Source organism: Bos javanicus, chromosome 11, assembly GCF_032452875.1.
Source record: "Bos javanicus breed banteng chromosome 11, ARS-OSU_banteng_1.0, whole genome shotgun sequence".
NCBI lineage: Eukaryota > Metazoa > Chordata > Mammalia > Artiodactyla > Bovidae > Bos > Bos javanicus.
Genome location: NC_083878.1, coordinates 96,021,473 through 96,046,488, shown reverse-complemented (window position 1 = coordinate 96,046,488; position 25,016 = coordinate 96,021,473). Strand labels below are relative to the sequence as shown.

The 25,016-nt window shown below is 48.7% G+C and overlaps 1 protein-coding gene across 10 annotated transcripts in view; it reads left to right on the top strand.

The window, feature by feature from the left end:
• The window catches only part of MAPKAP1 (MAPK associated protein 1), a 232,357-nt gene extending 212,175 nt beyond the window's left edge, over positions 1-20,182 (top strand). For all 10 annotated transcript variants that reach the window (XM_061433515.1, XM_061433511.1, XM_061433516.1 and 7 more), the window contains 2 exons: positions 14,941-15,038; positions 19,631-20,182. In XM_061433515.1, the coding sequence (XP_061289499.1) occupies positions 14,941-15,038; positions 19,631-19,756 (224 nt within the window). In that variant the 3' untranslated portion in view covers positions 19,757-20,182. The remainder of the gene's footprint in view (positions 1-14,940; positions 15,039-19,630) is intronic.
• The last annotated feature ends 4,834 nt before the right edge of the window (positions 20,183-25,016 follow it).

Sequence of the window (25,016 nt, the reverse complement as noted above, 5' to 3'; positions counted from 1 at the left end):
GCGACTAAACCGCTGCTGCCACCAAGTACGAAGGGGAGGGAGCTATACCGAGAGAGCTCTAGGAAGAAGCCCTGTAAAGCCCTTTACTCTTCTGTTGTATACTAAGCTCTGTGTGTCTGTGGTGGATCTCACGAATCTGGTCAAAAAACAACTGCTGGGAGCTAGAAACTAACATTCTGGCCAAAACTCAAGTTTATAGCTCCCCAGTCATTGAAGCATCCAGGACATTTCGTCATGACTCTGGAAAGGCCATATCTTAGGAGTAAGGCTAAACTAGCCCTAGATTAAAGACTGCTTTAATTCTTAAGAAAGTTTTAAAAGGAGACTTGAAAGGATCAAACTGATCCACATGTAAATTAACTGACTGCCAGAACAAAGCCCAACAGTCTCTAAAAGATGGTGACAAGAGGCAGACATCACACACAGCACAGTGTTCAGAATATCCAACTTTCAGTCAGAAATCACATGGCATGCAAAGAAGCAGGGAAAATTGTCCCATAACCAGGAGAAAAATCAATCAATAGAAGCAGAGTCAGGAGTGGAGAGAGAATAGAATTGGCAAGTAAGTACTTAAGAATTCTTATTATTATAAGTATGTTCAAAGACTTAAAGGAAAACAGCTCAAAAAGAAGAGAAATGGAACCTTTAAAAAGAACCAAATGAAAATTCTAGAGCTGAGGAATACAATACCTGAATCAAAACACTGACTGTGGGAGCACATCAGGAAGATTAAGAGAAAAGGTCAGAATGTTGGTTATCTGTTGCCACATAACAAATTGTCTCGAAACTCAGTGGCTTAAAACAACAGTAACACTTACTGTCTTGCAGTTTCATGGGTCGGGAATCCAGCACAGCTTAGCTGGGTCCTCTCGCACAGGGCCTCTCCTCTGGCCGCAGTCACCTCAGGGTTCAGTAGGGGCAGGGTGTGCTTCCAGGCTCACTGAGTAGTTACTGGCAGAGTTCATTTCTTTGTTCACTTCAGTTCCTTACCACATGGGCCTCTCCACAGGGAGGCTCTCAAAATGGCATCTGGCTTCATCTAAATAACCAGAAGCAGGAATGTACTAGGAAGAAAGAAGTCACAGTGTTTTATAACCTAATCTCAGAAATACAGCCCAGCGCTTTTGCTATACTTTATTCATTGGAAGTAAGTCACTAGGTCTAGCCCAAAACAAGACAAGGAGGTTACACAAGGCCATGCAAAGCAAGAGGTGGGATCCTTGAAAGTCATTTCAGAATCTGCCTATTGCAATCAGTGAACTTTAAAGGACAACAGAAAATATTCAAAGTGAAGCACAGAGAAGAAATGGATGAAAAGAACAAAGGCTGTGGAATAATAGCAAATGTTCTAACATACATGTGTTATGTTATGACTCTCAGGGATGGTAGGGAAAACTGTTCCAGATTTGTTTAAAAATACCAGTCCACCAACCTTAGAAGTCCAAAGATGGCCAAATAGGATAAATATAGAGAAAACCACATCAAGGCACATCATAATCAAATTGCAGAAAACCAGTGATAAAGAGAAAACTTAATAAGCAACCAGAGAGACCAAGATAAGAATAATTTCCCACCAGAAATAATGCAGTCCAGATGATGGAATGACATTGCTTGCTAAAAGAAAATCTTGTCAACCAAGATTTCTATATTCAGTGAAAAAATCCTTCAGAAATGAAAGTGAAGACATTTCCAGACATTAAAAAAATGAAAGAATTTGTGCCATTAAACCTTCACTATAAGAAACATGGAAGGCTAGAGGGGGGAGAAAATTGCCAGATACAAACCCAGATCTACACAAAGAAATCAAGAGTACACAAAATGTCACCATTAGCAACTATACAGAATGAACAAAGAAAAAGGAAATAAGCCAGACCTCTTTGAACAGAGATTGACAAACTCTGGCCCACAGGCTAAATCCAGCCCACCGCCTATTTTTGTATGGCCTATGCACTAAGAATTGGAGAAGGCAATGGCACCCCACTCCAGTACTCTTGCCTGGAAAATCCCATGGATGGAGGAGCCTAGTAGGCTGCAGTCCATGGGGTCGCTAAGAGTCAGACACGACTGAGCGACTTCGCTTTCACTTTTCACTTTCATGCATTGGAGAAGGAAATGGCAACCCACTCCAGTGTTCTCGCCTGGAGAATCCCAGGGACGGGGGAGCCTGGTGGGCTGCTGTCTGTGGTGTCGCACAGAGTCGGACACGACTGAAGTGACTTAGCACCATGCGCTAAGAATAGTTTTTAACGTGTGAATATTTGCAATTGATTTGATGATATGGAACACTAGTTTTGAATTCCATTTTTTAAGCGAAACATCATCTCCCATCAAAAAAAAAAAAATTCTGTCCTCAGGAACAGCTTGTAGTACCCCCACAGAAGATACATTTGATTGTTACATTTTGAATTTTTTTAATTTAAAAATGTAGAGTTTTTCTCTTGTTATAAAAGTGTCTGTTAAAGAGCCATAACTTTGTCTGTTGGCCCACAAAGCCTAAAGTGTTTACTGTCTGGAAAAGTTTATCTTGGTGAGTGAGAGTGAAAAGACAGAGAATCTACCAAGTGTCAGGCAGTGTCCCAAGTGCTTTATATGCACTGCTTAGTTCTTGCAACAACTCTCTGAGGTGTATGTACATGTGTTATAGAAATCTCAGTTGATTTTATCCTAGGATTGCTTAATCTTAGTAACAACTCTGTGAGACAGACATTATTCCCATTTTATAAGTGAGGAAACTAGGACTCAGAGAAGTTATGTAGCTTGTCTGAAGTTACGTATGAGTGGTGACAGAGACTTATTCTCTTCCCTGTGCACTAAACCAAAGCCAGGGCACTTAAACCTCTGTGCTTTTTAGATGGAAAAGTATCCCTAGGCCCCCAGCTCATAAAGTCTTTCTTTTTTTTTCTTGCAAAATACTCTCTATTGATAAATTTATTGACTATTTTGAGGACTTCGGGTTTTATTTTATTTTTAATTGGAGGATAATTACAGTACTGTGCTGGTTTCTGCCATACATCAACATGAATCAGCCATAGGTATGCGTATATCCCCTCCCTCTTGAACCTCCCTCCCACCTCTCGCCCATCCCACCCCTTTAGGTTGTGACAGAGCACTGGATTTGAGCTCCCTGTGTCATACAGCAAATTCCCACTAGCTATTTATTTCTTAACAGATTTTAACTATGCTTCATTATCTGGTTTCTCCTCCTAGAGGATATTAAATGCAAAAAAATATAAGGGCAAGAAAGAATTATAGAACTTAATAATAAAGACAGTGGAAAGTGAAAACTGACAAGAGCTGACCAAAAATGAAACAAAACAAAAAATGTTAAAAAGCAGTCCAAAAACAATAAGCACAGTAGTATGGCAATATCTTAACTATTTTGCAGTGAGATGTAGCCCTGAGGAAATCATGATATTCAATACTTATAAAGATGAACATGGTAACACAGTATTTATTTTCCTTATACTCTAATACAGGGCTTTCCTGCTGGCTCAGATGGTAGAGTCTCCTGCCTACAATGTAGGAGACCAGGGTTCAATCCCTGGGTCAAGAAGAACCCACTTCAGTATTCTTGCCTGGGGAATTCCATGGATAGAGGAGCCTGGCAGGCACTAGTCCATGGGGTCATAAAGAGTCGGACACGATTGAGTGACTAACACTTTCACTTTCATACTCGAACATGGGAGGAAATTTTGTAGTATGGAGTTTTTATGCTTAAGATGGAAAAGGTATGTTTTTTGCATAAAGGTCACTCAAGCTGTCTGCTGCACGGGTTGGATAGCTTTTATCTAATTTAACCCTCCCAAGAGAACCTGCAAACTCAAACTTGCTACAAACTGAGGACAGAATTTTCAGATACAGAATTTGTTTCTTGCTTGTCTGCCTCTTTAATGCTAAAGAATGAAACTCAACCAATACTTGGTTACTGAAATGCCATATTATATTTTGTTAGAACAACTGACACATGAATCAAAGCATCAAAAGACCCCATAAATATTGTTTAATTCTTTTGCTGACATACGTCTGCTGCATAGGAGGGTAGAAGACCTGTCTCAAGGAGAAGGACTTGTGAAATTGTGTGAGTTGCAAGCTGAACTAACCATTCATTTCATGGAACTCAGTTTATACTTGAAAGAGCAACTGACAAACTATAGTTATTCAAGCCTAACTATTTAGCATACATTTTCTTGAAAATGAAGTAATCCTGCCATTTCACAGAAAGTAAGTTAGTATTTGATGCCAGGGATGAAATGCAGGCTTTTGGATGAAAATTAGAGTCTCAGAAAATTTGTATCCATCACTGTGGACTTCACTTCTCATTACTTTTCTGAAGAGATCAGTGGCGATAGTTAATGAATATTGAGATTTTTTTATATTGTATAATGTGTCAACATATGGAAGACCTGTGTATTTTCTAGACTACTGCATGTTGTTACAAAACCATCCAAGAGTAAAAACGTCATTTAGGGGCTTCTCTGTTGGACTGCAAGGAGATCCAGCCAGGCCATTCTGAAGGAGATCAGCCCTGGGATTTCTTTGGAAGGAATGATGCTAAAGCTGAAACTCCAGTACTTTGGCCACCTCATGTGAAGAGTTGACTCGTTAGAAAAGACTCTGATGCTGGGAGGGATTGGGGGCAGGAGGAGAAGGGGACGACAGAGGATGAGACAGCTGGATGGCATCACTGACTTGATGGAGGTGAGTGTGAGTGAACTCCGGGAGTTGGTGATGGACAGGGAGGCCTGGTGTGCTGTGATTCATGGGGTAGCAGAATTGGACACGACTGAGCGACTGAACTGAACTGATGGTCCAGTGGCTAAAACTCCACGCTCCCAATGCAGGGGGCCCAGGTTCAATCCCTAGTCAAAGAACTAGATCCTACATAGCGCAACTAAGAGTTCACATACTGCAGTTAAGGTTCCAAAGGCCACAACAAAGACTTGATGCAGCCAAACAAATTAATATTTTTCTTTAAAAGAGTCATGCAAAGTGCAAGACAGACCAATGAATTTAAGTGTAACAATACAAAAAGTTTATTCATATGGTTTTAGATTCCACGTTGCAGCTAATCTTTAAGGAGATATCATTTATCAAGTTTTGTATAATATCAAAGGATATTTGCAGATAATATTAAAAATACTCCTTTTTCAAAAACATATCTATGTGAGGCTGACTTTTTCTCATATGCTTCAACCTAAGCAGTCACAACAAATCAAATGCAAAAACAATATAATACAGCTATACTCTGTCAAACCAAATACTGATATTTTATAATTTTCAAAACTATACAGTAATGCCAGGTTTTTCATTAAAGCTTTGTTGTTTGAGGGAATATAAGGGTTTCGCCATTAAAAAATACATTGTGTTAACTTGCAATAAGTTTATTATTTTTTAATGGATTAATAGTTTTTAAATTTCTCAGTTTGAATTTCTAATATAATAATAATAGATATAATCCACATAAACAAAAGCTTTTAGGGCTCCTCAGTAATGTTTGCGTGTAAGGGGATTTGGAGCCAAAATGTTTGACAACTGCTAATCTAGGGTCTCGAAAATCATCTAAGAAGTTTGGACTTTATTCTGAAGACAATAGGGAAAGAAACACTGTAGAGTTTTACATCGGGGAGTAATAGGACCAGATGTGTGTTATAAAAGGACGACTCCTCTAGGTAGACCTTTGGGTCTGAAGAGGACGTGACCTAAAGAAGGAAGACCAAGAAGCAGCACCAGATGGTCCGGACTGGGTGGAGGGCGGTGGTCACAGGATGAGAAGGGATGGAAGATAAATGTATGAAAACTATTTAGGGGACCAAATGCTTGGGACTTGGTGAGCCCTCCAGGTGCACTGACAGAGCTTTGAACACTTATTTTTTGCCGCGTCAGGTCTTAGTTGTGGCATGCAGGCCTAGTTGTCGCGGGGTAGGTGTGATCTTAGTTCCCTGACCAGAGATGGAACCCCCGTCCCCTGTATTGGAAGACAGGTTAACCACTGACCATCATAGAAATCCCCAGAGCTTTTCATTTAAGGGGAAACGTAGACTTCAGTTCTGGATGTGCACCACTGCAGGCCATAGAGGATGGTGGATACAGTTGGCTCCGAAAGTCTGAAGAAAGGTCTCAGCCAGACACCTGCTGTGGGATCATCAACATCTGACCCTGCTAAGTCACTTCAGTCATGTCCGACTCTTTGCAACCCCTTTAAGAGTGTAAGGGGATTTGAAGCCAAAATGTTTGACAACTGCTAATCTAGGGTTAAATAGATATAAGGGACTAGATCTGATAGAGTGCCTGATGAACTATGGACAGAGGTTCGTGACATTGTACAGGAGACAGGGATTAAGACCATCCCCATGGAAAAGAAATGCAAAAAAGCAAAATGGCTGTCTGAGGAGGCCTTACAAATAGCTGTGAAAAGAAGAGAAGGGAAAAACAAAGAAGAAACGGAAAAATATTCCCATCTGAATGCAGAGTTCCAAAGAATAGCAAGGAGAGATAAAAAAAAGCCTTCCTCAGCAATCAATGCAAAGAAATAGAGGAAAACAACAGAATGGGAAAGATTAGAGCTCTCTTCAAGAAAATTAGAGATACCAAGGGAACATTTCATGCAAAGATGGGCTCAATAAAGGACGGAAATGGTAGGGACCTAACAGAAGCAGAAGATATTAAGAAGAGGTGGCAAGAATACACAGAAGAACTGTACAAAAAGATCTTCACAACCCAGATAATCACAATGGTGTGATCACTCACCTAGAGCCAGACATCCTGGAATGTGGAGTCAAGTGGGCCTTAGAAAGCATCACTATGAACAAAGGTAGTGGAGGTGATGGAATTCCTGGAGCTATTTCAAATGGAGCTGTATCATTTGGAGCTATTTCAAATCCAGAAAGATGATGCTGTGAAAGTGCTGCACTCAATATGCCAGCAAATTTGGAAAACTCAGCAGTGGCCACAGGACTGGAAAAGATCAGTTTTCACTCCAATCCCAGAGAAAGGCAATGCAAAGAATGCTCAAACTACTGCACAATTGCACTCATCTCACCTGCCAATAAAGTAATGCTCAAAATTCTCCAAGCCAGGCTTCGGCAATACGTGAACCATGAACTTCCAGATGTTCAAGCTGGTTTTAGGAAAGGCAGAGGAACCAGAGATCAAATTGCCAACATCCACTGGATCATGGAAAAAGCAAGAGAGTTCCAGAAAAATATCTATTTCTTTTATTGACTATGCCAAAGCCTTTGACTGTGTGGATCACAAGAAACTGTGGAGAATTCTGAAAGAGTTGGGAATACCAGACCATCTGACCTGTCTCTGAGAAACCTGTATGCAAGTCAGGAAACAACAGTTAGAACTGGACATGGAACAACAGACTGGTTCCAAATAGGAAAAGGAGTATCTCAAGGCTGTATGTTGTCACCCTGCTTATTTAACTTATATGCAGAGTACATCATGAGAAACGCTGGACTGGAAGAAGCACAAGCTGGAATCAAGATTGCCAGGAGAAATATCAATAACCTCAGATATGCAGGATACGACACCACCTTTATGGCAGACAGTGAAGAGGAACTAAAAAGCCTCTTGATGAAAGTGAAGGAGGAGAGTGAAAAAGTTGACTTAAAGCTCAACATTCAGAAAACGAAGATCATGGCATCTGGTCCCATCACTTCATGAGAAATAGATGGGGAAACAGTGGAAATAGTGTCAGACTTTATTTTTGGGGGCTCCAAAATCACTGCAGATGGTAACTGCAGCCATGAAATTAAAAGACGCTTACTCCTTGGAAGGAAAGTTATGACCAACCTAGATAGCATATTCAAAAACAGAGACATTACTTTGCCAACAAAGGTCCGTCTAGTCAAGACTATTGTTTTTCCAGTAGTCATGTATGGATGTGAGAGTTGGACTGTGAAGAAAGCTAAGCACCGAAGAATTGATGCTTTTGAAGTGTGGTGTTGGAGAAGACTCTTGAGAGTCCCTTGGACTGCAAGGAGATCCAACCAGTCCATCCTAAAGGAGATCAGTCCTGGGTGTTCATTGGATGGACTGATGCTAAAGCTGAAACTCCAATACTTTGGCCACCTCATGCGAAGAGTTGACTCATTGGAAAAGACCCAATGCTGGAAAGGATTGGGGGCAGGAGGAGAGGGGGACGACAGAGGATGAGATGGCTGGATGGCATCACCGACTCGATGGACGTGGGTTTGGGTAGACTCTGGAAGTTGGTGATGGACAGGGAGGCCCGGCGTGCTGCGATTCACCGGGTCGCGAAGAGTCGGACATGACTGAGTGACTGAACTGAACTGAATCTAGGGTCTCAAAAATCATCTAAGAAGCTTGGACTTTATTCTGAATACAGTAGGAAAAGAAACACTGGAGAGTTGTAGCCCACCAGGCTCCTCTGTGCATGGGATTCTCCAGGCAAGAATACTAAAATGGATTGCCATGCCCTCCTCCAGGGGATCTTTCCGACCCAAGGATCGAACCCACATCTCTTATGTATCCTGTATTGGCAGGCGGGTTCTTTACCACTAACAGCACCTGGAAAGCACCATCAACATCTGGGTAGTAATTAAAACCCGATGAGCAAACCTGACAGAGGAGAAATGGAATTAGAAGTGATGAGAGTCAAGGACAGGACACTGGGGAAGACCATCATTTAAGAGAGAGAGGAAGGACAAGACGGCCACAAAGGAATATAAGAAACGGATTGACTGGAGAAGTCAGCTGAAGAATCAATTGACTGTGGCTTCATGGGAAGAGAGGACTTCAAGAGAAGTATCAGATACAGTTGAGGAGCCAAGCAAAATAGAAGCCAAGAATTATCAACTGGATCTCTCATAGAGGTCGTAGTGACCTTAGCAAGAGTGTTTTCAGTAAATTAGAGGAAGGAGGGAAATATCATTGCCATGGGAGTTTTTATAATCAGCTTTAATTATGTTTACAGGAGCGAGCCAAAGGGGTGGGGGGGGCGGTGAATAACTCAGGCAAAAGTGTAAGTGGATCACTCTGTCCTGCTCCAGAGGTCAAGGAGCTCATTCCAGTTACTGGGGCCTCTGCCACTATAGGGGGCTCGGAAAGGAGCACCACCCTTGTGGGTTCAATTAAACTGAACTGAAGCTCGTATGGGCAGCTGGGCATGCTACTTGCAGTGGAGGGTTTTCAGCCCAGAGACCAAAGCATCCCAGGCCATCCGTTTCCCTCAAAAAATCCAATGAGAGCTTTCCACCCACTTCTAGGCCTGAGGGACCAGAAAAGGTCAGACCCTGAAAACCCACTTCTTAAAAGTATCTGTGTCTGATGTAAAGGAATTCAGAAACAATCCAGGAGGGCAGAGATGTCCTTCATAGCCTTACCTATAATACTGTCAATATTGTAAGTAACTTAAATGCCCAGCACAAAGATGGTAGCATGAGCCATGGCACATACCTACTTAATGGAATAAAAGGCAGCCACTGAAACATATGGTTGTGGAGATGATGTCAACAAGGAAAAGGCTATCATAAAATGTTAACAGCAGAAATTATCCCCCAATTCTGGTATACCGTCTGACGACAATTGTGTAGAAACAGACATGAGGATGATTGGAAAAGAGATCTTGCCTGTCACTGTGCCGGTGTTTGTATTATGGAGGTCAAGGGTGGAAGTTTTTCCTCTGTCTTCTCAACGTCTCATGATTTTAAAATATATTTTATATTTTTTAATTTAAAAAGAAAAAAAATTCAAATTTACTTTTGGCTTTCCTGGCAAGCGATGGCCCCTGGAGGGTTTTGGACACAGGTGGGCTGCCGACTCGATTTGGAAGTCCCACTCTGACCCGTCATTGACGGCCACAGTCAGTGCCCACAGGTCGTTTAGAAGGGAGCCTCCTCTCAAACCACAATCTCAGGTCCCTTGGCAGTGGAGATCTGGGGCCCTTCTTTCAGCAGGAGTGTGTAAACTGCTGGCCCTCTGCTTCAGCTGTCCCATCTGTGACAACAGCAGCTTTTTCTGAATGGCCACTCCCCTCCATTGACCAGAAGAACCTGTTTTTCAACACAGCCTTTTGTTTAAGTTAAAACTCATAATGCCGATGATAAATTACAGCACAAAAGCTCAAAGATCTTGGTTTCTGACATCTGTGCTGCTAATTAGTTTCTGTTCAGTGTTACGTTCCATCTTCTCTGTTTTCCTTTGGAAAAAAAAAAATACGTAAATGTAAATACATTTTCACATATCCAGACTTTCATTTCAATATTCAGAAGCAGACATATAGTTTCAGTGCCCTAAGCAAATCTGGATATGCGGCCAGGGATTGGATACTTCATTTTATATTCCATTATATTGCATTTTTATTCCTACAGCTCTGAAAGCAAGTCTGCTCAACGAAGGCCCAATTAAAAACCAGATCTTCAAAATAATGAGGATTTTAGCTTCAAATACCAGTTCCATCACAGTTGTAACAATGATGGTCACTACCCGCCTTGAGCGCCCACTGCATCTGAGCACCATGTGAGGTGTCACGGGTGCTCCTCCCAGGCAGACCTGGGCTCTGGGGGCAGTGCCTCCCGCGGTCTCAGCACTGGAACTCAGCACACCTGGGTTTCTTCCCAAGTCTCTGCCCAGCGCTCACATTTTCACCCTCAGCATCCCAGGCTTTTGTTATGCTTTAATTTCCAAACAATTTAACAACCCAAGCAAAATCTTTTGGACTAATTGAATATCAGGCTTTGTATTCTCTTTTACGGCATTACTGATACCCAGGCATGCCTCAGAGGCGTTGCAAATTGGGTTCCAGGCCAACCATAGTAAAGCAAGTCAAAAGCAAGTCACGCACATTTTGGGGGGTTCCCCAATGCATATAAAAGTTATATCTACACTATATGTAGTCTGTTAAGTGTGCAATAGTAACATTATGTCTAAGAAAATAATTTATATACCTTAATTTTAAGATACTTTATTGTTGAAAAATGCTCACCATCATGACAGTGCTCGGTTGCCACAAACCTTCAATTTGTTTAAAAAAAAAAAAATGCAGTATCTGCAAACCACAGTAAAGGAAATAACCGTGTAACACCATCATTCTTCCTCAGCTGGTGTGTGTACAGTTTGCCCCTATGGCTCATTCCTTCCCTGTGAGAGCTGCTCATTTTCGTTGAGTTTCCAAGAGTAACCTGCCCGCCTCTTGTTCCCTGTCACATCCCAGGACATGGAAGGCTGCAGCCGAGGAGGGCACTTGAGCCCTCTTGCCCATTTACCTGAGGTGAGCCTTGAGCCGCCCGAGGCTGAGGAGGGTTTGGTAACAGACTTCTGTCACTTTGTGTCTCTGTTCTGTTCAGTCGGTGTTGAAATGCCAGTGATTCCATCTACCCAGACAGCACTGGTGGAAATTTACCACGCAGCATAAACTGCTCATGGTTACTGATAGATTCATTTCCAGAACTAGGTCAGTTAACTTGTTTCACTTTAATCTGTGGGCTTTGGATTGGGTGAAATTATACAAGTGTGAATTCTGCTTATTAACTATTCTATTGTAAAAGCATTTCCAAGTCCTGCCACAGTTCCTTCTCTACGGTTCTCAAGTTGATCCCTTTCTCGGCATCCTTTTTGCCCCCGTCCAGCTCAAAACTGAGTGAGTATGCTCCTACCTAGAGGACTGTGGCAGTTGGTCCCCCAGCCTCTAGGCCCTGGGGAGTCAGGGTGAATGCCCCAAAGCACAATTTGACCATTTACTGCCCAACTTAGAGCCCACTAGTGGCTCCCTCCCCAGCCCTTCAGTCTGCCCTGTGTCCCATCACCTCCTGCCTGTCCACTGCTCGGAGCGCCATCTGGAAGGCCTGCTGCCTTTTGTCCTGTAGGTTGCTCTGTCCTTACCCTGGTAAATCCTTCTCCACTCCACCTCTACCCAGCTGACCCCCCTTCCTCCTCTAGGACGACTCAGACAGGCGTCAGCTTCTGTAGGAAACTGCCTCTGATGGCCCTTCTGCCTCCAGGCCAGCCCGCTCCCCTGGGGTCTCCCTGCCATCTCCCTGTGATCCCCTTCCTAATCCTGCTCATCGTCCTTGTCTCTCAGTGTTCCTGGTGTCCATCCCTCTGGCCCGGGCACTCGCCTGCGCTCCTGGCAGGATCTGAGTGAGTCAACCTGCCCTTCTGGCCACCCAGCAGCACAGGGATCCCTGGAGCAAGGGGAAGAGCCGCAGAGTGAAAACTCTCATGGAACGCCTCGACCACATGCTCCAGGGCTCCAACAGGGCTGACAGCGTGATTCCAGGTTAACTCGAGCTCGCCGCCCCCCGAGTCCTCCCACTGAGCAGGAAGGGGCTGTCTGCGGGGATGTCCCCCAACCCCCTTAACGCAGTTGTTGACTCTGTAAGAGTCCCTTGAGGGCCGACTTGAATTCTGATGCGGGCTCCCCAGATAGCGTTCTCTCTATCCTCCTCCCTCGGTGATGGGAATGTTTTCCTGGAAAGTCCGAGGCTTCAGCCACATGGGGTGCACTCTTCATCACTCCCGCTTGCTTCCCTCTTCCTTGGGGGTCTGGAAAGAGCACTGGGGACAGACAAGGGACGCTCACAGCCTCCGATCTCAGCACGTTTGTAGCCTCCTGACCCAAATATGCTCCCGTCCCAGAGACTTGCCATGGGACGATAGTTTGCTTTTGCCCTGTGACTGGTGTGTAGGTGAACCACAGGCCTCTTTCCGTGAGCCCATATGATCCCAGGGGACAGTGTGGAGGCTTCCATCAGAGGCCCGAGGCCCCTGCAGACCGCGTGTCACATGTGCCGTGTGTGGGTCTGGCTCTTCCTGAAGAGCGCCTGCCAGACAGGTTTTTAATGGTGTCTCAGTTGTTCAGGCAAAACACGCTCTAGTGACTGGAGGTGTTGGTTTTGTTTTGTCAGTGACGAGTGGGAGCAGGTGGGATAGACAGTCCGTGAGATCACTTATCAGAGTGGTCAGTGAACCCCGAAGCTCCGGGTCCACGGGTCTCCCTAAGACCTTCTGGTTCTTTGCAGCCCCAGGCGCTGGAGTCTGTGTCTGTCATGGCCAGGTGTCAGCAGCAAGGCCTCCTGGAGGGGGCGTCTCTGTTTGTCCTTCACAGCCCTGTGACCTTCATAGACATCTCTGCTCGGTCACAGCATGGCCATCAGAGAGATCCGCATTGTTCTAACATGGCCGTATCACCACCGAGACTCAGATGGTTCCGAGCTGAATCCTGTGAGATCAGGAATACACACGCGCGCACCCTGACATACAGATACACCCTCTTAACATGAGATCCACTTCTCAGAAACAGGTAATTTATACATTCACAAAATGATGAACTTTCAGCTAAGAATTCTAACATTTCAGTACCACGATTGAGAACCAGGCTACATTTGTCAAGTGACCGAAAGCGAGGTTTTTCAGAAATTATTAGCTAGGTTTTTCAATATTAAATTTATAGTCACGGTGAGTATATCACCATGATGTTTCCAGGATAAAATACCGGCACTTTCACTTTTCTGGCCCCAGACGTTCAGCATATATCAGTTTATTTGGGGAAATCTGAAGAATTAGCTACTGTAAATAAAGTTTCCAAGAAGGTTTCTCCGGGAAAGAGGTGAACTTACAGTAATATGGGTGATATATTATTAATTAATAACTATGACCAGCCACTGCTTCAATTAAAAGGACAACGGATGAGAACGCCTAATAGGATATGCTGAATCTTAGTCTCAGGAGCACCAAAGTCTGCAGAGCAGACGGGGGGAGCGTTGTTTCTGAGGCTGGTTAGCAGGAGGCCTCTGGGACCGAGGTGTCACCAGCTGCCCCTTGGTCTGGGAATGTTTGCTGAGCTGTGACTGCACATCTCTCTGGAGCAATGCTCCTTTGGTTGCCAGAAGCGGAAACCCACTTCAGAACAGCTCAAGGAGAAAGAGGACTTTCTGGGAGGGCCACAGGGGTCTCCCAGAACCCAAGGACAGCGTGCCCTGATGGCCAGGGAGAGTGTCACGTGGGGCTGACACAGGCAGGCGCCTGGAGGAGGGAATCTGATTGGCACGTCTGGCCCCAAGGACAGCCACAGGGGTGTGGACACGGCTGCAGGTGGTGTGACACATAGGCGGGCTTCTCTGACGGCCGAGCACTGTGTGGGAAGACGTCTAGGAATGTGTCCCATGGAGGTGCGGGTTGAGCTGGAGGGCCAGCATGGGCAAGTCTTTTAGAGACAAGTTAACAAGTGAGGACATCCCCGGTGTGGACAGGTGGGTGTGTGCGGTGCCCCGGGCTGGTCTGTGGCACCAGAGGGTGTTGGAGTGCGATGAGGCCAGACCAGGAAGCAGTCCCAGCAATGACAGGGTTACCCTGAGGGTGGTAGGAAAGGGGTGCGGAAGAATTCAGATCTCTGGGGGTTCGAGTGTTCAGAGGATCCGGCCTCCCAAGGTGTCTGCTGTGTGAGGCGGCAGCTTTCAGAGCAGCCTCTCTGTGTGCTCCTCTACCCCCAGCCCACCCATCCTCCCAGGAAATGACCAGAGGCCTTGGGAGCAGCCTCCACACGGGAGGGGTCACACGACCCGGACTCCCCGCCCTCAGGAGCCGGCCCTGGAGACCCTCGTAATCGCGTTACTATCGGCCTTTCCCCTTCCTGTTGCTCATTTATTTGACTTTAAGCACAGTTATTTTATTTTTAGAGGAATAATTTGGAGTTAATTGGCTTTCTGCCTTAAAAAATACCACCATTTCCATGTGATGATCGTGTTGGAGTAGTTCCATAGAACCTTGCACCCACCCTCTCTGCCATGGAGCGGGACCTGACTCTCCCCCCACCCCTCAGCCTCTGATGACGAGGTGAACCGCTCCAGGAAGAGTGGCTGCTGGGCAGCCTCCACCTGCTGTCCCAGGAACTGAACAATGAAAGGAGAATCTGGGGGGCCGCCCCCGAGGTGATCTGCCAGAGCCCCTCACTCCACCTTTTCTCTCTCCCTGCAGGTCACGCAATATTTAAACTCACGTATCTAAGCAATCACGACTATAAACACCTCTACTTCGAATCTGACGCCGCTACCGTCAATGAAATCGTGCTCAAGGTGAGTGTTCCTTCTTGGCCCAGGCCCGGGGTGTGCAGGGCTGCACGCTCCCCCCCTCGCACCCCCGTCCCACAGCACTGATGAGGCTCCCGGGCCAGTTCTGCAGAGACGCTGTGCTGGCTACAGGTCGCCCGGCTGTTGCGCACCCAGGCCTGGGCCACGTCATAAGTCAGCTGCTCTGCGCTGAGGGGCTCCCACCCCTCCAGTGTGTGACTCTGGCCAGTCATATCACCTCTCTGAGCCTGTGTTTCTCCTCCTGTAAAATGGGGATCATGTTAGCTACCCTGCTCCACCCCACCAAAGGGCTGCTAGAGAGAATATTAAATGAGATGCAGTGAGCCTACCTAGCTAAGTGATCATTCATTTTCCTTTTAAGAGTAGACATCATCAAGTATTAATAATAGTAGTACAAGTACTAAGATCTACTGAAGGGTCCAAAGTGCAGGATCTGAGCCAGGCACTTGACCTGTCCCCTCTCAAGGAGCCTTCACACCTCGGTGAGGTAGTGATATAAAATCATTCCCATTCCCTAGATGAAAACCGAGGCTCAGGGGAAAACACTCAGCCAGGATTGGGACTTGGCAGAACCGCAGCCTGACCCCAGGTTTGGGGGATTCTAGAACCTGTGCTCCTAAGGCCCCAGGTGTGCATGGCATTCAGGAATTTAAACAGGAGATTTCGGTGAAATGAATTGTTTCACAGAAACATTTTGAGTTTACAAAAGATTTTCAAAAGTGGTAGATGAGAATTAAAAGGATAAAGCTGCCAGGAGGAGAATTTAGAGCCGAGACAAGAGTATTGTAACCAGTTGGATGGAAAGCAGAGGATTTGTAGACTACCCCAGGTCAGAGCCCATCAGAACAGCCAGCGGGCGGTGCCTGCCTGGAGTGCTTGAAACCAGTGATCTAAGAGTTACCTGCCCACGTCCCCAGGCCACCCAGGGAGCTCATGCCACACTCAGGGGCCAGGTAAAGAAATACTCCCATTACCCCGTCAGGGCTGGCCTTTTTTTTTATAGCCAACATTAAAATATTCAAGACTTGAGAAGGATTCTAGTAAAATTATAATCCTGTATTTGACATCAAAATAATTTTCACAACAGCAGATTGATGACAGAAACACAGGTTTATGACTTCAGTGCGAGACTGCGGAAGAACAAGTGCAGAGAAATCATTTTCCAGGACCAAATGCTCCCTGGAAGCAGATGCTTTTCTGCAAAATCCCCGAGGCCTAGCGCCTTCCCTAAATTGTCTGTTTTCATATGAAAATGCTTGTAGAAATATTGCATCGTGCTCGAGTCTCCAGGAGAGTCCCAGCCTGATTTACTTAGAGAAGCTAATGGTCGCGATCCTGATGGAAGATTAAATTTCACATTTCCAATCTCTGATTTCTAAAGCAATTTAAACACTTATCCTGATCTGCCACTGCCAGTGTTTTCGTGGGGCTTTGCACCGATACTCAGTGACTGTGGCCCCACTTGGTGGAAATGCTTCCGTCAGAGGTTCTTCTCAAGTTGGTCATAGACACCAGTAGTGTATGTGGTGGTTCTAGAATTAAGGAGTTTCACAGAAAACAAGAGCTTTAGACTGAAACTGAAAGGAGGAAACAAGGATGAGAGGCTGATGTCAGACCATTACAAATAGGCAACTTGCCATCAAATTATTTTTATCTCATTGTCTTTTTCCCCATGGGACCCATTTATTGAGCACCAACTGTCTACAAGACCTTTGATGTACATGATCTCATTTCATTCTCACAACTGCCCTGCCCCATGTAGACATTATTGTGTATGTGTGTGAGCTCAGTTGTGTCGGACTCTTTGCAGCCTCATGCACTCTAACCCGCCAGGCTTCTCTGTCCATGGGGTTTCCCAAACAAAAATACTGGAGTGGGTTGCCATTTCCTACTCCAGGGGATCGTCCTGACCCAGGGATCGAACCTGTGTCTCTTGTGTCTCCTGCATTGGCAGGTGGATTCTTTACCACTGTGCCACCTGGGAAGCCTGTGGACACTATTACCCCCACTTTATAGATGAAAATACAGAGGCCCAAGGCTCCAGAGTGCACAGAGGTAGCGCACAGCTGAGCAGTCCCAGACACCCCCACCCCCACCCTACCTGAGATAGAGTTGAGCTAAGCCACGTGTGGTCCCTAATTCTGCAGGCTTCGAGATGAATCTCAGAGGAATCATTGGTCTCTTCAGGTTGGGTTCTTCTCATGATCGAGTGATGGAGGCTGTGATTTTATTGACCATGAAAACTCCCTATATTTTTATGCCTTAAGCTGTAAAATGCATTGAAAGTGAAACACTCTATAGTGCATAAAATTGTGCAAGTTTTAAGCCACAGCATATTAACCAGCTAATGGCAGACCAAAGGGCGTTTTTATCTTTTGATTATTACATTAATCTTCCATTAAAATTATCTATGTGATTATCACAAAGCATTGAAGATAATAAATTTAGGAAATACTTGGCCTGTTAAGGATCATTTTTAAATGCTCTTGTCAAGTTACATGTGCCAAAAATACACTGAAAACAGTAGGCTGGCTGATTGTGCAAACAACTGAATCCAAAGATTGCTCTTATTAAGCATGATAAAGCCCCTTCTTTCCATGCATCGTCTGTGGTGTCCCACGTCATCACCCGGCCCTGCCGGCCTCATGATTTATTGCTCTCAGCTGGTAACTTGGCGAGGCAGCGGGCCGAGCGTGTCAAGCCTTCTGTACTCAGACACCAGCCCTTAACGCCTGCTGCTGGCGACTATCAGAGCAGAAAGTTTGGAGGGGATGCCGTGACAGAGCCCCAGCCCCACACGAGCCAGGCCGTCTGAACTGCTCCCCACCCCCAGCACCTCCGTTCTTCCTCGATCAGCAGAGGCCTCTCCCCTCGGGGCAGGACACGTGGCCCCCAATGTAGAATCAACAGAAGGGGTGGCTCAGTTCTCTAGCCAGGAGTATTCAGGTTTCTTAACTTTCAGATCTTTGAGGTTGGAGAGAAACGGTGTTGGTTCACAGACAGGCCCAGCCAGAGGGCTGCTGGGGCAGTGGGACAAGGGGAGTCTGAGGAGGTGAGGGGATGGGGGGCTCTGAGAAGGTGGGGAGCCAGAGAACTGATTCAGGTTCTAACCCAAACTCTTACAAGCTCCGTAACCTCAAGTAAACGGCATTACCATTCTGAGCCTCGGTTTTCTCCTCTGTACAGTGGGGATAACAATAGCAGCCACCTCTTCCTAAGGCCGTTGTTGTTTAGTCGCTAAGTCATGACCGACTCTTCGCGGCCCCATGGACTGCAGCACGCCAGGCCTCCCTGTCCTGCACCATCTCCTGGAGTTTGCCCAGGTCCACGTTCATTGAATCAGTGATGCCATTCAACCACCTCATCCTCTGCCAGCCTCTTCTCCTAATGCTGTTGTGAGGGTTAAATGAGGTCATCCTTGAAAAGTGCTCCAGTCACTGCTGCTGCCCTGTGCCCCTGCCCAGCCAGGGGCTCACCCTCGCGCCGGGCGCAGGTCTGATCACAGCACTGCTGCCCTTCCCTGGCTCCTCCCTGCCTCACTGTGTCTGGCCCCTCAGCTTCTGAATGGCCGTGAACACCCCCTTGCTGTGTCCCACTGTTGTGCCTCGATGCATGCTGGTTCTCCCTATCCCTTGTACACCCCAAACTCCTATTTATCCCTCAAACCCCAGCTCCTTTATCCCCTTGCCCCACATGTTCCCATTAGTTACTGTCCCCGTTCCTTTTTGCTCCTTCTGTATCTGTTGTCACGCTTGTTCTGTTGGTCACTCACTAGGCTGTGAGCTCCTTGGGTCAGGAACCAAGTCTTAATTTTCCCTCTGCAACGTGAGCAAGCATGGGACGAGGCTCAGACAGGACAGGAACTCAGTGCCAGAGGTGATGGTGGCAGTGGCCACCCAGCATGGGGGGATCTGAAAAGAGCCCAGGAGACCTCAGGGGTAGCAGCAAGGTTGACACTTGGGAGGCAGCCCAGCTGTACCCCTGCCCAGGGTTCCCACGGTGCCTGTGCCAACTTTGCCTGTGACCTCTTGGTAATCCAGGGCATCTCGGTCCCCTTCTCTGAGCCTCACTTTACTTTTTATCAAATGAGCCACAGCTAGTGGGGCGCTTTTGAGCTTGGAAGTACCCCAACTGCTGGGAGGCTGAACACAGAGCCTTATTTTGGTTTGGTTTTCATCCCTGTGATGTCTTGTCTTTCAGGCCAGCTAAGCAGGGCTCGGGGAAGTTGTGTGTGAGCCCAGGGCCACACAGCAGGCGGGGACAGAACCAGGGAGGTTCTGAGAGGCAGCACATGGTAAGGAGGGAACTCAGGCTCAGGAATCAGAAAAGCTGCACCAGAGACTCAAAGGCCTGCACAGCCACGTGTCTTCTTCAGACCTGTTCCCCATCGTGCAGTGGGCTTCGAGCCCACCCTTCAGGGTCGTGGTGAGACCAGACTCTGTGCTCAGGGGAGCACCGGACCCAGGGGAGCACCGGACCCAGGGGCTGCCCAGCCCAGGGCCGGGCTCTTCCCTCGCTCGTCCTGGGTGAGCAGAGGGTGGCTGGAAGTGACTGGGCTGTGTCCTCTTGCTTTCTAGGTTAACTACATACTGGAATCGCGAGCAAGCACTGCCCGGGCTGACTATTTCGCTCAAAAACAAAGAAAACTGAACAGACGTACAAGCTTCAGCTTCCAGAAGGAAAAGAAATCAGGGCAGCAGTGACGGCGTTCTCCAGCTTCAGTCTGCTGCCGGAGCTCAGAGCTGCCTGCTGGGCCAGGTGGCTCTCGCCCATCCTGTGCCCTGCGGTCCTCGGGGGGGGCCAGGCTCCCGGCTCACGGGGACAGGGCTGGTGGGCTCCAGGGGAAGGGGGGGCACCCCCTCGGACAGAGCTGGGGACGTTTCCACGGGACCGAAGCCTGAGTGACAGCGGCTTCGACGAGCAGTGCCCGGGGCCGGACGACACGGCACGGAGCCATGAGAGGCCCCGCCATCTTCACTGCCTGATGGCCCCGCGCGAGGATGTACATAGCTGCGCCCAGACGTGTCCTTGCAGCTTGATCAAATTTCCTAAAACAAGCAAAGAACAAAAGTGTACATTTCTGTTTTTTTTTCTTCTTCCTTTTAATAAACTCTTTATCATGGTTGGTATGACGGACCATTCTTTGGGGCAGGATTGATTACGTTATTCTCTTTAAAATCTGCTCCCCATATTGAACAGGCAGATTGGAAAAGCTATGGCTCGATTTTTCAGAAGAAATGTTTAGGGTTTAGTCAATAGTTTTAACTATGCCATTTGTTTAAATGAGCGTGTTGCTCTGAGGATAGCATCTTACTGAAGTTCGGGAGGGGACGTAGTGATGTGTGTCCAGGGCTGCGCCACCCACCCCTTCAGAAGCCTTCTCTCCTCAGCTTCTCCAGCACCTCTGACTTCAGGAAGGCAGGGCTGCGCGTCAAGCTCGGGGCGCGGGGAAACGGGGGTCACGCCGAGCTGCTGTTTCCTTAGTAGCCAGGCTGAGTTTGAGCCGACGGTCAGACCCGCACGTGGGCTTGCCCTGGACTCTGAAGACTCTTCTCTCTTCAAAATGCCTGCCCCCTGGTCTCAGCGGCAGGAAAGCCACTGCTTTCACTTCATCGGAGGCCTCGGGGTGGGGGAGCTGCTGCCAGAGGTCCCACTCCCGGGGGTGGGGGCAAGGGAACGGGCGTCTGCTGACACCCACCCCTCAGGCCAGCCTGCTGCCTCGGTGGTCCCTCCCAGGGTGACGTCCGTTCGCTCAGTCCCCAGCCAGGGTGGCGGGACCGAGGTTTCACCAAGGAACTGCATTTCAAAAATATTTTTTTTTAACTGTCGTACAGGAAGCGACATGGCTGAAACAGCCTCTGACATTCGAGGGTCCATTTGCACAGGGGCGTCCTAGTGAATTCCGCCTTCATTCTGATATTTGTTCAGCCAACAGAAGCACCCTTTTCTAATGTCTTCCATTGCTACCCACCCCAGAAACAAAAGAAATATTATTTGTAGCTTGCTATCTGTATTTGAATTTTTAGCAATTTTATATTTAGATATCTTTGAAAAATATAAATGACTAATTTGGTCATTAAATCTTGTGACATATTCAATATTAAAATAAAAGTCATAAACACCTTCTTCTGCATATTGCTTTGAATTCTTGAAGTCTCGAGCACATGTTGGTAAAGAACGGTGACCACCATGGATCACGCTGGGTGGTGACGTTTGCTGACAGTTGATGGACCGAGCGGCTCTGAAACGCTCCATGGGTCTCCTTTAATCCTGAGCAAGACAGGATGATCCTCTTCACTCAAGGCTGACATTGAAATCATCACCTCCTTCCATTACAGAAGCAACACCATTCTAGTATCATGGAATACAGCTCCGTACAGTTGGCACAGCACACACTTGAAGGAGTAATTTAAGAGAAACACAAACCACTGCCCAGGTCCACCGAGACTGGTAAAACTCAGTTTTTCCTCTGCTTCTCTCACAGCCCACACCTGGATTTTAAAGTAAGTCTGTGAGCATCTCTTACCTGTCTCCCAGGCTATACCAAGCAGCTTGGCACACCCGGGTTACACTCAAGTGACCCAACAGGCCCTGCCCCCGCCTTCCAGCGTGTCCCCTGACCTGGCCCCAGGTGCCCCTCACTAACCTGATGGTGACTCGGGACGGGGCCTTTACCGAGTCTGGATGGCTGACAGGCCCAAGCAGTGGTCCCTGGAGCCCTGGCCTCCACGGGTTACTGAGCGGCCCCCATCGTCAGGCAGGCTGTGTGCCGGCCCCTTGTGAATATGCACAGGCCCAGGCGACTGCAGCCAGCCTCAGGCAGGTTCTGTCACCACCACCATTCCAGGGATGAGGATTCGGGGCTCGGAAGGGTCTCGCCTTCCATCCAGGACACAAAAGTGGATGAACGGGAGCTCTGCCCTGAGACTCTGGGCCTGCCCTCCACGGCCACGGGCTGCAGATCTGCTGGGCGCTGCCTCCTAGGGCCTCAGTTTCCTCATCTGTTAGTGCAGGTGCTGGAGTAGGTGGTCCCTGCAGACCCTTCTGGAGAATGTCTTGAATGTCTCAGAATCACAGTGAGCCCAGACTTCCTTCCAGAGGTTTCTGTCCTGCACAACCTGCAGGAGCTGCACTGTGTCTGGACAAGAATCCTAAGAGCTGAGGCTCGCTGAGCGCGATCCATCCAGCCCCTCCCTGGAGCAGCAAGTGGATGGTCCCTCCCAGGCTGTGGTCCTCGGCCTGCAGACAGCACGCTGCCCTCAGGTCAGCACTTGCCCTCGGTGGCCTCTTCAGTCTCCCCTCCCCAGGACTCCTCAGCACCCCACGCCGGGCCTCTCTCCCCACCTGGAGCAGCGGCTCCTCCTGACCCCTCTCCTCCCTGGTCCCCGGGACCAGTGTCCCCGCTGCCTTGGGAGGCCCCTCAGCTAGGTGGAGACCACGCTGATACCCCTCCGAGTCTTCTCTCCATGGGTTAAAAAACTGGAAGGGGCTTCCCTCCGCTGTCACGTCCCTCGAACCTGCCAGCTGCCCCCTGGGGTCCCCGGTTCCCCAGCTGAAGGACTGGGAGACCTCAGGATAGAAGGGAGCAGAGACCTGACCTGGTCATCATGACGCTCGCAGCCCGGTGAGGCCAAGGGATGGCGGGTGAACCCCCAGGCTGCCCCGCAGTGAGCACCGTGCGAGCCGCATGGGGACCAGCCTGGGCCTGGCAGGTGCTAGTGGAGAGAAGAGCAGTGGGATCCACAGGGGGCTGGGGACCTGGGGACATGAGATGTGGGGGGCAGCAGACAGCGCCAGGCCAGGCCATCTCGTCAGGCCCCTTGGCAGCCCTGCTGAGCGGGACAGGGTTGGCTTCTTGAGCCGCTGCAGCTCCCAGGGGAGAAGGAAGCCCCTGCTTCCCAGTGTCCCCGGGAGGAGACGCGGTGGCTTCACCACCCGGCCCAGCGTCAGCAGCGTCTGAGCTTCCTCAACAGCGAGGATGGCGCCGCCATGGGGGCCAGAGAAGGGGCCCTGAGACGGGAGAGGAGGCAAGGCGGGGAGGAGGGCCAGTGCCTCTGCACCGCCCCCCGCCCCCGGTCTGCTCCCTGTGCCCACATTGGCGCCCCGAGGGACCACCGCGGCCTCCTGGCAGCCCTGGCAGGACCGTCCCAGCTCCTGGCACGGCTCCCACCACCTCCTCTGGTGCTTCCTAGGCTGTGCGCCTCCTTCCAGGAGAAGCCGCAGGAAAAGAAGGAGAAAGCAGGGGCTTCCTGGCTCGGGGTCAGGGGGCAGAGCCGGGGTCAGAGGGCTCAGGGGGCAGAGCCGGGGGCATATCCAGCCCCCACACCCGGGCCCGTGAGCTGAGCCTCCTCACTGGGCACAAGCAGCACACCCACCCCAGAGCCTTGCAGGGACCACGGGCCGGGTGTGGGCTGGGTCACAGGCTCCACAGCCTGGCCCCAAACCCGGCCCAAATCCCAGTCCTGTACCCCGCAGCCTCGCTCCTCCAGGTACAAGGCCGGGTCCTCTGTGCCCCATCCGTATGGTGGGGTGAGACGCCCACTTGCAGCGCTGGAAGCAAGACAGTGAGATGGCACGTGCCCAGCGCATGGTGCGTGAACCCCTGATAAGTGGCCACGCGATGTCGGCGTCCGTCATCTCACTTAGTGCAATTGCCCATATGCCACGTTCTCCTCCAGCAGTGCCCTCCCTGAGAGGGGACCTGGCCAGGCCCGAGCTGTCCCCTCCTGGAGTTCCAGAGTCCAAAGAAGCTGCCATGACAAGTGCCAAGACCAGCTTCCTTGGTGTCTGGAAGGGGGCCACGCAGGAGCCGGGCTTTAGCCCTCTGCCCTGGGGACAGACAGCTGGATCTGGGGGCCCTGCTCTGCAGACCTGCACCCTGCCCAAGTCCCAGAGCCAGCCTTGGGGGCCCTGCCCTCCTGTCCTTCCTTGCCAACTGATTCCGTGACATGAACGCTCACTGAGCGCCCTCCTATGAAAGCAGCCCCTGGGGTCAGGCAGACAGCGCTCAGATTTCAGTTGTCTCCTGGTCAGTGCGTCCTCGGATGAGCTGCTTTACTTCTTTGAGCCTCAGTCTTCTCTTCTGTAAAATGGGACAATAAAGCCTTCTTCAAAGGAGTCTTGTGAGGACTGGATGAGTTTACTAGGCCAGACGGGCTGGGCTACAGTGACACCAACAGCCCAAAGGCCCCAGTGGCTTTAACACAGCAAAGGCTTATTTCTCGTCAAACAGAGTATGGTCCCGCCATCCTTGGTCTTCCACTGAAGCCTGGGCAGGGGACAGAAGGGCTAGAGAAGGGCAGCAACAATGAGATGCTATGGGTCAAAAGCAACCCTTCCCACCTTCGCTCACATTTCATTGAACAGAATCAGCCACCTGGGGCTGCCTCCTTCAAGGGGACAGAGGGATGTGACCACCCAAGGATGGGGAGTCACAAGTGCTTATAAGCAATTGCAATGTCTGCCACCAAAGATGCCCATTCACAGGCCTCCCCCCAAGATTGCACCTCATCTGCAGTGAAATATTTTCCCTTTAAACTGATCCAGGCTCACACTGTTCTCTACCTTAAAGTGTTAGTTGCTCAGTCGTGTCCAACTCTTTGAGATCCCATGGACTGTAGTGTGCCAGGCTCCTCTATGTGGCCATACCCTTCTCCAAGGGATCTTCCCAATCCAGGGATCAATCCCAGGTTTCCCGCATTGCAGGCAGATTCTTTACTGCCTGAGCCACCAAGGAAGCCTTCTCCACCTTAAAGTGAAGGTTGCTCAGCCATGTCCGACTCTTTGTGACCCCATGGACTAAACAGTCCATAGAATTCTCCAGGCCAGAATACTGGAGTGGGTAGCCTTTCCCTTCTTCAGGGGATCTTCCCAACCCAGGAATTGAACATGGGTCTCCCGCATTGCAGATGGATTCTAGGGAAGCCCTAATAAAGCCAGGGAAGTTTCTCTACCTTAAACCTC